Raw genomic sequence first — 14,583 nt, forward strand, 5'->3', positions numbered from 1 at the left:
CCATATGTTTTCCTGGATACTCTATTACAACTTCAGTGAGGTCATTATAAGTGTACTGACTTTTAAGATTCTGTGCTGCATTGGTTAAGCATGCTTCTTTATTCACTCCATCATCTTCAACATATCTGGTATGCAGTGAACATTCAGTAAGTATTTGTCTTATATATGCACACAAATGGCCTTTAGTTAATGAGAATAATCCATATTTTTCACGAAAATAGTCTGCCTGGACTCATTAGTCAGTCTATACAGTCAGGAAACTTGGAGACTACTCCTACAGAGAGACTATCTCCCCCCTTCCCCTCCCTGTAGAATGATGATAATTGTTACAGCATATAATATGCAGAACTTCCCTTTATTTTTAATATTTATTTATTTAGTGGAGTCTTTGAAATAGAGCATTGGTATGTAGTTCAGACTAACCTTGAACGTTTTAATTAGCTCAGACAATCTTCCTGTCTCAGGCTCCTTTGCTGGGAGTACAGGTGTGTGCCACCATGTCTGACTCTAAACATTTCCAAATTATCTTTATCCTTACACATATATGAAAACTGATTAAATTGACTTGGAGCTCTAAGGAAGGATAGAACAGAGCAAGAACTGAATTCCAGCTCTGGACTTGAAAAGTAGATTTCCTTGTTAGATTGATGAGAGGTTATAGGAAAGATTTCCCTGCTAGAAGGGCTAAACTGAACTCGGACTGGGTATCTAGTACTTTTGAACCTGAATTTTATCTGTACTAGAGATTTACTCCATACAAATAGATTAATGCCCTATAATATGACTAATGGACTCAACCAAAGTTAGTGTTGATTCACTACAGAAGGAGGATGAGAGACCTACCAAGAGAGAGTGGGTGCTGAAGTCTAGAAATACAGGCTACCTTGAACCTTCAAAGATATCAGTCAATGACACAAATGTCCCCAGAGTTTTGTTATCTAAGTTTCCAAGAGAATTTGTTTCAGTTCAACAATACTTAATGATCACTCATGATAAAGTTGTTTATAGCTACGGATGCAGAAGGTGACAAAAACAAGTCATTTAAGGGATTCTGTCCTGGGACAGATGGCTTGCTAGTTCTTATACTCATGGAGCTTCTAGATCAGCACTCAGCCCTGTCTCTCTGTTGGTGTTCATGATATCTTGCACATGACATCCCAAAGTGTAGTTCCTTGGTATGCAACTACTTTGAACTGAAGGAAATGAGAAGGGCTTCCGGAAGTGAAATGTTCCTTCTGACTTCTTCCCTTTCTCACTCTCCATCCCCTACTTACTCCCAAGAAGCATGCTGTGGAAGATAAAATTCTTCTTTAAAGCAGATCAGGGAAACTAGAATTCTAGCCCAAAGCAAGTCATAAAATCTAAAGAGGTCATGCTGTACCTTTCCTGAAAGCATATCAGAAAAGCCACATTCTGGAAGTGTGGTATCTGCTACCTGAGGAAAATTATTACCACACAGAGAGGTCAGCAAGAATACGAGTCAAGTAGACTTTGATAAGACACCTAATTTAGTACCAGTAATGGCTTACTATATTTAAAATAACTAAGCCTAAAATAATAACACAGAATTCACAGCTCTTGGGATCCTTGTTTTTTAATTCTCCTTCCTCATGTGAACATTAAATAAATGTTTTTTTTTTTAATGATTTTCTTTGCTTAATTCAGCCCTTATTATAAGAGTGCTGGCCATAGATCTTGGAAAGGAAAAAGAAAAGGCATTCTGATTTTTTCACTGTACACCTTCCAAACTTCCACTAACATGAGCAGGATCGGTTCTTAAGCTGCCAGGTGTTAATTTGATTGGATATTTACTCATGTCCGAGGCTAACCTGGGAGATCGGTATCTAAGTCTCCCAGGCTTTGAGACTCTCTGTTCCTCTAGTTTGTGATCCCTGGAGAAGACAAGGCATGTTTATCAACACTTCACCCGTAGGCTCTGCGTTAGCTCCTCTCTGCTGTGAGCATGGTCCTCTATATGCTACTTTTGTCCCTGTGTCTCTCTTCCCTGACTCTGAGACGGCTTCTTCTGTTTTATGGTTTGCCTTTTCCTTGCTGTGTTTTTACAGTCTCTGGTCCTAACTTTGCTTTTGCAAAAGGACCAGACCTCCAAGGTATAAACTGGTGGGAAGTCCTCGAGGAAGTACAACTGGTAGGTCTGGAGAGAACTAGGGCTGGTGGAGTGAAGAGTAAGAGCTGTGACAAAGGTGGGCTCTATGAGATAGAAGGGGTAAGATTACAACTTTGAATATATTTCTACAACATACCTTCACATATGACAATGGTGTAAAAGACGAGTGCCTATCAGCTTAAATCTTAGTGCATCCCAATGCTCTCCTCAAAGCATTTCTAGGCTTTTTAGGAGGGCAAATGTTCTAACACCCCCCCCCCAAATATGAACCATTAATGACAATATGTATTCATCATATATTTTTGCCTGACCATCCCAGACTGCAGCCTGCCATCTGGAAATTGGAGTCTGAAAGACCACTTTGGAAATATACAGGTCATTTCATATAAGCAAGAGGTTTGTATTTGTGAACACATTCTTTTGGTGGTGATGGGTGCAAGTACCAAGATATTTACCTTCTCTGGACATCATGGAGTAGCATGCATACTTAATGCAAAATTTCTGGAAGGGGCCTTAGGACCTTAGAACTTCGAATGTGATTGGAGAAGGTGCTGATTTCCCATATCCTTTAGTGAGGTGTAGCGGCTCTGATGGGTTCCTTGGTAGTACTCTTCCTCCATTTCAGGAGTACTTAAATGTGGGGCGCCAATGTTCATGGCCTTCCAGATCTTGCAATTCCAAGAGGTAAAATGCCTATCTTGTTCTATTATGGTAGGATGTTATGATTCAATATTGATGAAGAGAGATGAGTGACTCTCATGGTTGGGGACAAGAATAACCTTTATTCATAACATAATTGATTGTTATTGACTGATCAAATTAATTACTATGGGGATATCAAGAGCCTTCCTTCATGTATTCATACTATCCACACTAAGTGAGACTGCATTAAATACTGTCCTGAGGATATAATTAAGAATACCCATGATTTTTTCCTGGCCTCAGGAAACAAAATAAGATAGTGTAATCAGCACTCTGACTTGATAATCATGAATGCCTGGAAATATTTTCCAACTTACATATGGTGAGAAAATTTGGTGGGGACAGTGGATAAATACATGCTTTCATCAAAAGAGTGACATTTGAGTAGATCAAACAGGGGTGGGGGGTTTTCCAGTTGGGGTGACACAGGAAACTAGTTATCTCACTTGTGATGTGGAGAAGGGCCATATGAACTTTTGTCACTGAGAGTCTCACCTAGGACCATTGTTAGTTAATGCAGTACTTTGGGCAAAGGGAATCATTGGCACTTTATCTAGGAGCCATGTATCTACAATGAGATCAATCACAACTAGGATCCAGTAAGGTAGAGAACCAAGAGATTTATGGAAATTCTTCACTGTGTATTGCAGAGGGGATATTCACAAGAGAGTTAAGAATATGAGAAGAATTCATACATTCAAGAAATGTGTATTAAAGTTAACATGAGCTTGTTATTCTTGCCAGATAGCAAAGAAGTGAGCATGTTTTTAATAGCTATTAAAATTATTTTTGAAAGCTAAAATATAAAGTGGGATCTATGAACAAGAAAAAAATTAACAAGTGAAAACCTGGTTTGAAGTTCATGGCCATGAGCTTTTTTATTTCCAACACCTTGATGCTATTCATTCCATCCCCTTCCCAAGGACTAAGAAGTCTCACTGTTTATCTTCTTACATGTTACAAATCAATTTACTAGGCTCTCTGTTACAATAATTCAGGCTGTCACTATCTACCTCATTAAAACATTTAAAAAAATCTACTTCCTGTAGATGATAATTATGGTCTAGTCCATGTGGAGACATATTGACTCAAGAAAATTAAGAAAAACAAACAAACAAACAAAGTAGACATTGAACTCAGGACATTGTGTGTGCTAGGTAAGCACTCTACCACTCAGCTATACTCCCAGCCGGTAGAGAACTCTCATTTGGGTGACTGAATGAATAAATGCCTACATTCTCACAAAACCCTTATAGTAACCTTTAAAGTAAGCACAGAAGATTTTAAGCTTCTGTAGGCCTATTAATCACCTGTGCATTCAGTAGGTTATTTATTCTTTGAACATAAAAAGATAGACGAGAATATAAGTTGATAGGATGCTTGCCGATTATGTGTGAAGCCTTGGGTTCAGTTCCTAGCACCGTGAAAAGAAAACAAAACCAAGTAAAAACAGTCTTAATTACACTGTCTGAATGAGGTGTTACTTGGGAGGAGATCATTTATGAGAACCTTTTCTATTATTTTGCATAAGTTAGCCAATTTATACTTCTGAGTATTCATGAATAATATTTGTTAATTTATATATTATTTCTGAATATCTTCAGTTTAACTTCAGTTGTTGAAACATTAGAGTTTCTATAAAATATTAGTATTATAAAATCGTTCCTTCCTCCATTTCTCTCTTTAACTTTTTTTTAAAAGATTTATTTATTTATTATGTATACAGCATGTATGACTGCAGGCCAGAAGAGGGCACCAGATCTCATTACAGGTGGTTGTGAGCCACCATGTTATTGTTGGGAATTGAACTCAGGACCTCTGGAAGAGCAGCCAGTGCTCTTAACCTCTGAGCCATCTCTCCAGCCCCCTCTCTTTAACTTTTTATTTGCAAAAATTTTATTACATTTATCATGTGTGTGTGCATGTGTGTGTGTGTGTGTGTGTGTGTGTGTGTGTGTGTGTGTGTGTTTATACATGTACCACAGGACATGTGTAGAGGTCAGAAGACATCTTGAAGAGTCAATTCTCTCCTTTGAATAAGTGGGTCCTGGGGATGGACTTAGGTAGTCAGGTTTGGTAGCAAGCAAACACACGTACCTGTGGAGCCATCTTGGTGGCCCTTACTATTCATTCCCACTTAGGTGTATCATTTCAATTGTGCAGAAAATTTCTTTTCTGCTGGCCTGGAATCCATATGCCTGCCTCTCCTTCCAGGTGCTGGGATTAAAGGTGTGAAACACCATGCCCAGAAAAAGTGTCTTTCTTTTTAAAACAAAGTACATATATATGATACCAGATATATTAATAATATATGTATGTAAAAGTTAAAAGTTAAAATTTTCTTCTCCACTTAACTTTAAAAAATGATGTCCCCATCAATACACTCGTAGAACAGCTGACTTATATTGTGGAATTTTGATGCAAATGCTGATGTGATGTCCATCAGTGCTCCTGACATACAGCAGCAGTGTGTTCCAGTTGGTCTTGATTTAACAAAAGTAATCTGGTGGTTTTGCCTCTCCTGCACACAGCTTTACCTCATTTTTCTTAAAGTCTGAATACTTTCCCATTACACTGTGAATGGATACACTATAAGTTTTCACTTGAGGTGTAAATGCATGTCATCTGAACAATGCTCATTTTCCACTTTATAATTGTATTTGAATTTCATGTTGTAATTGTGGTCATAGTATATCCTTGCTTTTTTGGATTTGTATAACCACATCTTCAGGGACATTTCTATATTGAAGCTACTGGGGGATGTGTATTTTTTTTGATACACACAGCTAAAATAATCTTCAGGAGTGCTCTACATTAAATTCTTTACAAAAGTGTCTATAACAGATCCTTATATCACAGACACTTCATAGAACTCAGTATCATCAGCCTTTGAAAATCTTTGTTAAACTGATAACTAGTACTGCTCATCTGTTATACAACAAATTTAATGAAGAGACAGAATTTTCTTTTCATATTTTATGTGACTTAATTATCTAAATACATTATCATATTCATATCCATTATACCCAAGTTTCCTTTGGCTCAAGGGGCTTTACCTTTGTAATCTGTAATATTAATAGAATTATGTATCATCATTTGAAGTTAACTTTAGTTACTGTACTTTTGTCACAAAGTCTGTTGTCTCCTTTTTTTTTTTTTTGTATAACAGCTGATCCTTCCCATTCCTTTTCTCTCCATGTAGCCAGACTGTCCTCAAATTGGTGATCCTCCTGCCTCAGTCTTCCAAGGGCTGGGATTATAGTATGCATTACCACGTCTAGGTTTTCCAAGTTTTCTACTTTTTTCTATAGACATCACCTAGGGGTACATTTGCTAGACGTGAGACATGTGGGGAATGCAGTTTAATGCCTTGGAATATCTAACAGGAATCCTTGCACCTTCATCTAAACTCTTCTGAAGCCCCTTCGTAGATCAAAATATCCTGTATCTGGATCTTCTGATAATGGAGATGTTTCAGCATAAATGAAAATCACTTGTGGACACCAGTCTCCTTGTATCTTCCTTTCTGGGAGTAATTGGCTTCCAACCTTCTTCATTCTGCGGTTGGGAAAGAAAGATCTTAGCCCATACCTTTTCTCCAGAAAGAGTAAGCCCTACTTCCACAGACAGCCTTGACAGCTAAACTACGGGGAGGAAGCTGGGATATATTTTTAAAATACGTTTTTCCTTTTCTGAAAATAATTTCTGGATGTTTTCTAAACTTCTAATTGTAAAAGAAAAACATGCATTTACACTAGAAAACAGAGCTCTTGGCAAGAGTGGATGGTAAGTAGGATAGAACAATCCTATAGGGTTACATAGATACTCAGAGTGAACACTTGCAAGATTATAATCATTTAGAGATGAGTAGGCTTCTTGTGTGTGAGGGAGATATGATTGTATGAAGAGATGGGAATACTGATTATGTTGAACAGTCTTTGAGCTGGAAAACATCACAACAGGAATGGGGTGGGTCAATAGAAAGACCAATAATGTATTTGGATGAAGAAGGCAGGCAGAGAATACCTAATCCTCAAACCAAGGAGGGATAGCTGTATTTAAAATCAGAAACTTCAGAATGTTCACAACAGGGGCCCAGTTAATGTCATATCATTAGTGGAGATCACTTTGGTGCAGCTTGCACAAACAATAGATAAGGACAGAGTACTGTAGAATTCTAATACAGGAGAAAAAAATAGAAATAATTAAAAATGAGTGGGAGCAGAAGGGTTGTGTATCAGATCACAAAAGAGAAGAGTTTTAGAAGATAATCTTGCTGTTTCGATGAAGTCATACGAGGATGAGTCATTGAAAAAGTTAGGCAGGGACAAGAGTGCCATTGTGTAGTGTTGTCAGAAGCCTGAGTGTCTCTCACTGGGGTTTATGGTAAGAGGTGGCCTCTCTCTTCTTTCCTGGGACAAACCTGGCATAGTCACTTGTCAGACTCTGTCTTCTCTTGAATAGACTCCAGTCTAGGAATGTCTGAAGGGCAGAATAAGCTACTGATACTTGAAGTTTGATAGAGGAACATTCTGTCATAATTTTTTTTTTTTTTGCATTTGTGGGGATTGAACATAGGAAGTTACACATGCTAGGCAAGTGCTCTACCACTGAACAACGTACCTGGTTCATTCTTTGTTGTGGTAGTATTTCTTGCACCAATATTCCAAGGAAACTTTGCTGGGTTGCTATTAGTAGTCAGGATTGGATTCAGTCATAATATGACTTAAGTCTCTGGGAAAACATTTCAATGATGTATGTTAAATGGTTGAAAGTTTGGCAAAGGTTTATGAACAAAGAGAAGAGAAGAATGATACATTGATCATTTCTGAAAGGGAAAAGTATTGGGGAAGTTTGTGTGGATCACCGTAACTATCATACCATTTTTGTTTTCAGTTTGCGACAGTCATTTAACCCAAGCTGATAATGGCCACGTTCAACCTCAGCAGCTTCAATCCAGGCTTTTTCATCCTCCTGGGAATCCCAGGGCTGGAGCAGTTCCACATATGGATTGGGATTCCCTTCTTTATTATCTACCTTGTGGCCTTTGCCGGCAACAGCATCCTCCTCTACCTCATTTTTATGGAGCGCAGCCTGCACGAGCCCATGTTCTTTTTCCTCTCCATGCTGGCTGCTACAGATCTCATCCTATGTAATACATGTGTTCCCAAAACCTTCAGCATCTTTTGTCTGGGTCCTCAGCAGATCACGTTTCCTGGATGTCTTACTCAGATGTTTTTCCTCCACTTCAGCTTTGCCATGGATTCTGCTATCCTGCTGGCCATGGCATTTGATCGATATGTTGCTATCTGCTTCCCCCTAAGATACACCACCATCCTCACTCATCGGATTATCACTAAGATTGTGGTGGCAATTGTCAGCAGGAGCTTTTGTATCATCTTCCCATGTGTGTTCCTGTTAAAGCGATTGCCTTTCTGCCGAGCGCTCATCGTTCCCCACACATACTGTGAACACATAGGCATTGCTCGTCTGGCCTGTGCTGACATCTCCATCAATATCTGGTATGGCTTTGCGGTACCTATAATGACTATTATGTCAGACCTGATCCTCATTGGCATTTCCTACACTGTTATTCTTCGTGCTGTCTTTAACCTTCCCTCCCGGGATGCCCGCCACAAAGCCCTTAGCACATGTGGTTCCCATGTTTGTGTCATTCTTATATTCTACACACCAGCCATATTCTCTGTACTTGCCCACCGTTTTGGTCACAATATTCCCCACTCTTTTCACATACTGTTTGCTAACCTCTATGTAGCCGTCCCTCCAGCCATCAACCCAATCATCTACGGGGTAAAGACCAAGCAGATTCGGGACAAAATCAACCTCCTGTTCTTCCCCAAAGCAAACCCTTGATGTGGCACTGAGTGCTTGGGAAAGAAAAACAGGCAATGATATCAATTTGGGAGTGCTTCTTGTTTCTTAAAGCTGGAACACCCACAATACTTACTTAAATTTATATAAAGTTGTAGAAAGTCTACTCTAGATGATAGAATATATATATATATATATATATATATTTGGAGAAGCCAAGAAAGAATTGAAGACGACATCTTTGCATGACAAGATAGAGAAGAGGGAGATTTAGCTCTCATTTGTAAATAAGATTTCTAATCACCTCTTGGCCTTTGGGCTGAAATCAAGTGTAGTATCAAATAAGATTCCCAAGATGTGGGGGGCAGTATGTTGAATACGTGGAATGTAGATAGGTTATAACTATAAACAACTTGAAGCAGATTAGTTAAAAACATCACAACATTGTATATCTCTGTATATATATTTTCCAGATAAGAGCTGGAATCAGCAAATGATTACTCTCTTAAAACAATATTCTGTGATAATGAATACTCCAAGACAGTGGTTTTCTGAATTATAGTGGATAGCAGGGCTTGATAAAATTTAAACTTCAGATTCACTCTTATTCTAACGAACCTCTACAATTTGTAATGATTCCTTAGGTGATTCTGATACCCAGCACATCTTTGCCACACTTTCAGATAAAAAAGTTCCAGTCTTTTTTTTTTTTTTTTGACAAATTCTATAAAGTTGGTTCTTATGCTTTTCTGAGCTAAAGGTATCATTGTTCTTTATGCTCCACATAACTGCCACAGGACTAACATTAACAATTTATCCTAAACCTTCCCGCCCCTAAGCCTCACATTCAAATATATCATTAATCACCTCTACTTACTGTAGCTTCCACCCAGGCCTGAGCCTTTCTCCTGGAAGATGTTTTACTTCTGTACAGTACTGTTTTCTACAAAACAAAACAACAACCACAAAAATATACTGCTAACATGATTATTGGAGATTTTAGTATCTCTATAGATGATCCTTTAATTACTAAATGTGGCAGATTTTATTTCCCAAAACTAGTCACAACAATATCTTATGATGTCTTTACTTACTTGTACTATGAACTTCTTGTTGTTTTCATGGCAACATTTACAGTCTAATCACCTTGAATATAGGCCGAACTGCAGCATTCTTTGACAAATCATGTTCAGTAGAAGTGACTTTGGAGGCTTATAAAATTATATCATAAAAAAAAATCTTGGCAATTTCCATCTGGGTCTCTTTGTCTGTTTAATTGTTTGAGATTTTGTTGTTGCTGTTGTTTGAGACAGGGTTTCCCTGTGTAGTCTTTGTCCTTGCTGTCCTAGAACTCACTCTGCAGACCAGGCTGGCCTCTTACAGAGATCCACCTATCTTTGCCTCCTGATTGCTAGGATTAAAATGTGTGCCACCACCGCCTGCCTCCATGTGGGTTTCTCTCTTTTTAATAATTAATTAATTAACTAATTAATTAATTAATTTCATGTCCCAACCACAGCCTCTCCTCCCTCTTCTCCTCCCATTCACTCCTCCCATCTCACCTCTGTCCTCCCAATCCACCCCTCCTCTGTATTTGTTCATAAAGGGGCAGGCCTCCAACTGGGTCTCTTAATGAGCTTTATTTTACTAGATTCCCTTTGGACACTAGCTACTGTGACATATACATCCTAAGCAACATGTGAAGCCCTTTCTAAATGTTCTAGTGAATGGTCCCAATTTTGAATTTAATTGACAGCCAATAACAGCTGCAGTCTGTATTAGTGGCTCAATTTGGACATCAGTTCAGTTGAGACTCTAGCTAGCTATAGTAGTAATATGGAAGACAGAAATGTACTCAATTCACTGGTGCATTTGCCTAAAGAATATTGTAGTACTGAATGTACAATATTATTTTACCATGTGATAAGATTAAGAGATAAGATGAAAATGAACCGATTTCATTTCAAGCAGAATAAATGCAAAGATGTCATGACTAGCTAGGTTCAAATAAAACTTCCTCCCTCCCAGCAATTCCAAATGATAAAAGACTATACAAGCAAATATGGTCACAGGATATAGTATCATCTCTAGCAAAAGGCTGTAAGAATATTCTTCATTAAAAGCAGAGAAATATTAAGAGTGCATCTAATAAATCTTTTCATCTGGACAAAGAAACTTCTAAGGATCTTAACAGATATTTCCCTATAACATTATAACTGTTTGCCCAAACCCGACAGTAGACAATGTAAAAGTGTTTGTTAGGAATGATGCTTGTTTAATGGAGACAACCCTACAACACCCACAGAGAACCCAGAGTCTCTAGGAGAACTACTTAGGAACATAACATCATCCAGTGACTACCTAAAGGAGCACAGATAGGCATTGTCCAATGAACAGAAATCTTTGAGCTTACAATTTTCCCTACAGCAGAGGGAGAGCTTAAAAATATTTTCAGATATAACTACAGATCATTTATCATTTTAATGACATATGTAACTATGTATTGGGTAAATATTGTTATATATTTATTTTTTTAATCTATTGAACCAAATTAATGCGTCAATGTGTGCACTGGTGTGAGGTCACCCACTGGAGCATAGGCAATCTACCAGAGGCTACTCCTCCAAAGAAAAGTGACTCTTCCTCCCCTGGCAGCCATAAACTGCCAATGGTTCCTCATCGAGGGGTAGGCCTTGGTAGTCCCTCACCCATCCAACTGAAAGTTTAAACTGGTTTGATCTTTTGCAAGTTGTGTGAGTTCACATGTGCAACAGATATTTCATATCAAGAAGACAGAAGTATGATGTATAGATTCATTATTGCTAACTATATTTACGCCAATGAACCATAGAACCTCAAACCTACTCCTCTTCTTCTTTTTCATTTTTTTAGACAGGCTTTCCTGTGTAGCCTTGGCTGCCCTGGAACTCGCTCTGTAGACCAGCCTGGCCTTGAACTTACAGAGATCCACCTGCCTCTGTCTGCCAGCTGTTGGGATTAAAGGCACATACCACCACCACTTGGCTACATTTATTCTTATCCAATGGTAATGTAGCCTTTTCCAACTACTCTCCCATCCCCCCTTCTCCTTGCTCCAGTCTCTGGAACTATTCTACTCTCGACGTCTATACAGTTTGGATTTTTGCTAATTCCATACTGGGAATGGTTATGGGGAAGATACATATAATTACAACTGGAAGATTAATTCATTTAGTTTTTTTTCCAAGAATGGATAAAATATTTTGTGTCCCATACACTTAACTGCAGTATTACTTGTTACTGCTTCAAGATGTGTACCCTGACTCTTCCCTTTGTCTCTTGAATGATATTACTGATTTCTTGAAAAATGGAAGTGTCATTTTGTGATACACGAGGCAATGTTATAAGAAACTTCACAGCAAGCCAGGTGGTAATGGCACTCACCTTTTTTTTTTTTTAAATTTATATTTTATTTTAGCTATGAATAGGAACCACTAGTGTAGAAATCACACCCCAGATGCTGGGGTGAGAGGACCAAGGAAGAGGACCAGGGGAGGCCTGACCTGACCTCCTAGGGGTCCTTTCCCTTCTGAGGCCACAGCTGTTCTTAAGCTTTGATTTAGGTCAGCTCCCCACCCCAATCCCCCGCCCCCCGCCCTCTGTCACCCTTTGCTCTCTTTATGAATCTTAGCTGGTTTCACCATGGTTTATGGGGGCCCCTTACCCCACACATTTGCATGAAGGCTTCCTTGGGAGTAAGATGTGGGACCTCCCCTAGTCAGTTCTCACAGTGCTCTGGGCCCGAGTTCAGCTAGAGGCACCAAGTCCCATCACTCCGTTCCAGGAAACTTCATTTGCTGGGGAGTGGCACACACCTTTAATACCAGCACTTGAGGCAGAGGCAGGTGGATCTCTGAGTTCGAGGAGAGCCTGGTCTACAAGGCAAATTCAAGACAGCTACACAGAGAAGCACTGTCTCTCCCTAACCCCCCACCCCCACCCCAACACCCCGCCAAAGAAAGAAACTTCACAGCCTTCTCTTTAATGCATTTAAACATTTACATTTTGGATAATTTTTAGTCCATAACCACTGTGTTGTGAGACTATTAAGTCATATGCAGAAGCTGACAATTTTAGCCAGGTTTCAAGCTAACAGTCAGCATCTGCTGCATTAATTTTGATCAAGGTTGGTCCTGATTATAACTTCATCAAATATCTCAGTGTAGATACCCAAGAGGAAAATCAAAGTAAGAAATTTCCAACAGGTCTCAATGAGGCTATGTTAGAGATGGTAATAAACAGTTTTCAAAGCAGACATTTACCATTCTATTCATACAGATGATTGAGGCAGCTCAATCCTCAGAATTCTGACCTGACTTTCAAAGCTCAAACACCTGCACCCCTGCTACTTCAGCCCTTGGAAATGCCTTGGAGTTTGAATTTGTTTCATTATATGCAAATTATTCTTAATCTAACATTCAGGCATTTAATCCCTACCACATTATTTCTTACTTTCCAGAGCCTATTCTCAACACTCTTTGACCTCAATGATATCAATGATAAATTGATCTCACTGCCTTTTCACACTCACTCAATTTCCCCATTTCCTAATTATCCTTTTTGCCAACATTAATTTTATGGTCAATTCTTAGAATTCATCTTGAATATAAAAATTTTCTCCTTATTTACCCCTTTCTCTTTTTCCTCCTTTCCCGCTAAAACATACTTTTTAGGCTTTTAAAGCAGCACAGCAAACACAGCTCAGTCTAACTCTGCTCCCACATTGTGCCTGCAGCCACAAGCCCGTGGATTCTCTCTTCATTCTTGATGAACAATTTATTCTTTCCATGGGATTTTTATTCCCTGTCAGCACAAGCATTTGGTAGCTTTTGTCTTCCCTGGACACTCTTTTTTGACCTCAATTTTCTTCCAGATGTTGCCCTGATTCTGTACCTTCCCCAGAAGAGCATCTCCTTGAAACATTTGCTTACATCCACTCTTTCCCATTCTTCCCCCAACATTCTCCTTAACTAGCTCCCATCTACATTGCATTATTATTTATTGTCTTTTAGTGAAAGACAATAACCACTTATCACTTCAGTTGGTAACTATAAGTTCTTCTAGTCTTTGATGACATTTTACATCATTATGTATTATTTTATATACATGTCCTCATTTTGTTTGTATGTGTGGTATATCTGTGTACCATGTGTGTGCACATGCATGTAGAGGTTGGAGATCAATGTTGGATGTCTTCTTCATTAGCTTGCCACCTCACTTTTTGAGGCAGGGTCTTTCACTGAACCTGGAGCTCACTGATTGGCTTGACTCACTGGCTCTGTTCTATGGAACAGGTGGAACCTGTTCTCTCCTTCCCAGCACAGCAGTCATAGTTAGGCACTGTAGCACGTGCTTTTATGTGGAGCTGGAGATCTGAAGTCAGGCCCTCATGCTTATAGAACAAACGTTTTAGCAACTGAGCCAACCTCAGAGCTCTGCATCCTTTCAAATTGTCCTCCTCAGCTGGTTTCAGTGGCATTTTTTTTTTCTATCTTGTGACTACTCCTTCTGTATCTCCTTCACTGATTCTTCTCATCTGGTAAATATTAGGGTTACTATTTGGTACTTTTTATAGATATTCCCTGCATGATGATCTCATTCAATAACATAGCTTTAAATTATTCTCATTATAATAATGATTGAAAGTGCCCACCTTGTCTATAGCACCCACTTCAAGGCCCAGGCAACAGGACAAAAGAAGAGCAGAAAGACTGTAAGAACCAGAAGATGGAGCGGAATACTGTAAGATTCAGTCTTCTTAAGGAGCACGATTAGTTGCAAAGAAGAAAGGGTTAAGCAGGAGTGGGGGAAGAGAGGAGATAATGGAGGGTTAGTACAATCACAATATGTTGTATACATATATCAAAGTGTTAAAAATGTAT

The 14,583-nt window shown here is 38.9% G+C and overlaps 1 protein-coding gene across 1 annotated transcript; it reads left to right on the forward strand.

The window, feature by feature from the left end:
- The first annotated feature begins 7,459 nt into the window (after positions 1-7,459).
- Positions 7,460-8,704, forward strand: LOC102905480 (olfactory receptor 52H1-like). Its single transcript, XM_015997732.3, has one exon. The coding sequence runs from the start codon at positions 7,757-7,759 to the stop codon at positions 8,702-8,704; it is 948 nt and encodes a 315-aa protein (XP_015853218.1). The 5' UTR covers positions 7,460-7,756.
- The last annotated feature ends 5,879 nt before the right edge of the window (positions 8,705-14,583 follow it).

Source organism: Peromyscus maniculatus, chromosome 1, assembly GCF_049852395.1.
Source record: "Peromyscus maniculatus bairdii isolate BWxNUB_F1_BW_parent chromosome 1, HU_Pman_BW_mat_3.1, whole genome shotgun sequence".
Taxonomy (NCBI): domain Eukaryota; kingdom Metazoa; phylum Chordata; class Mammalia; order Rodentia; family Cricetidae; genus Peromyscus; species Peromyscus maniculatus.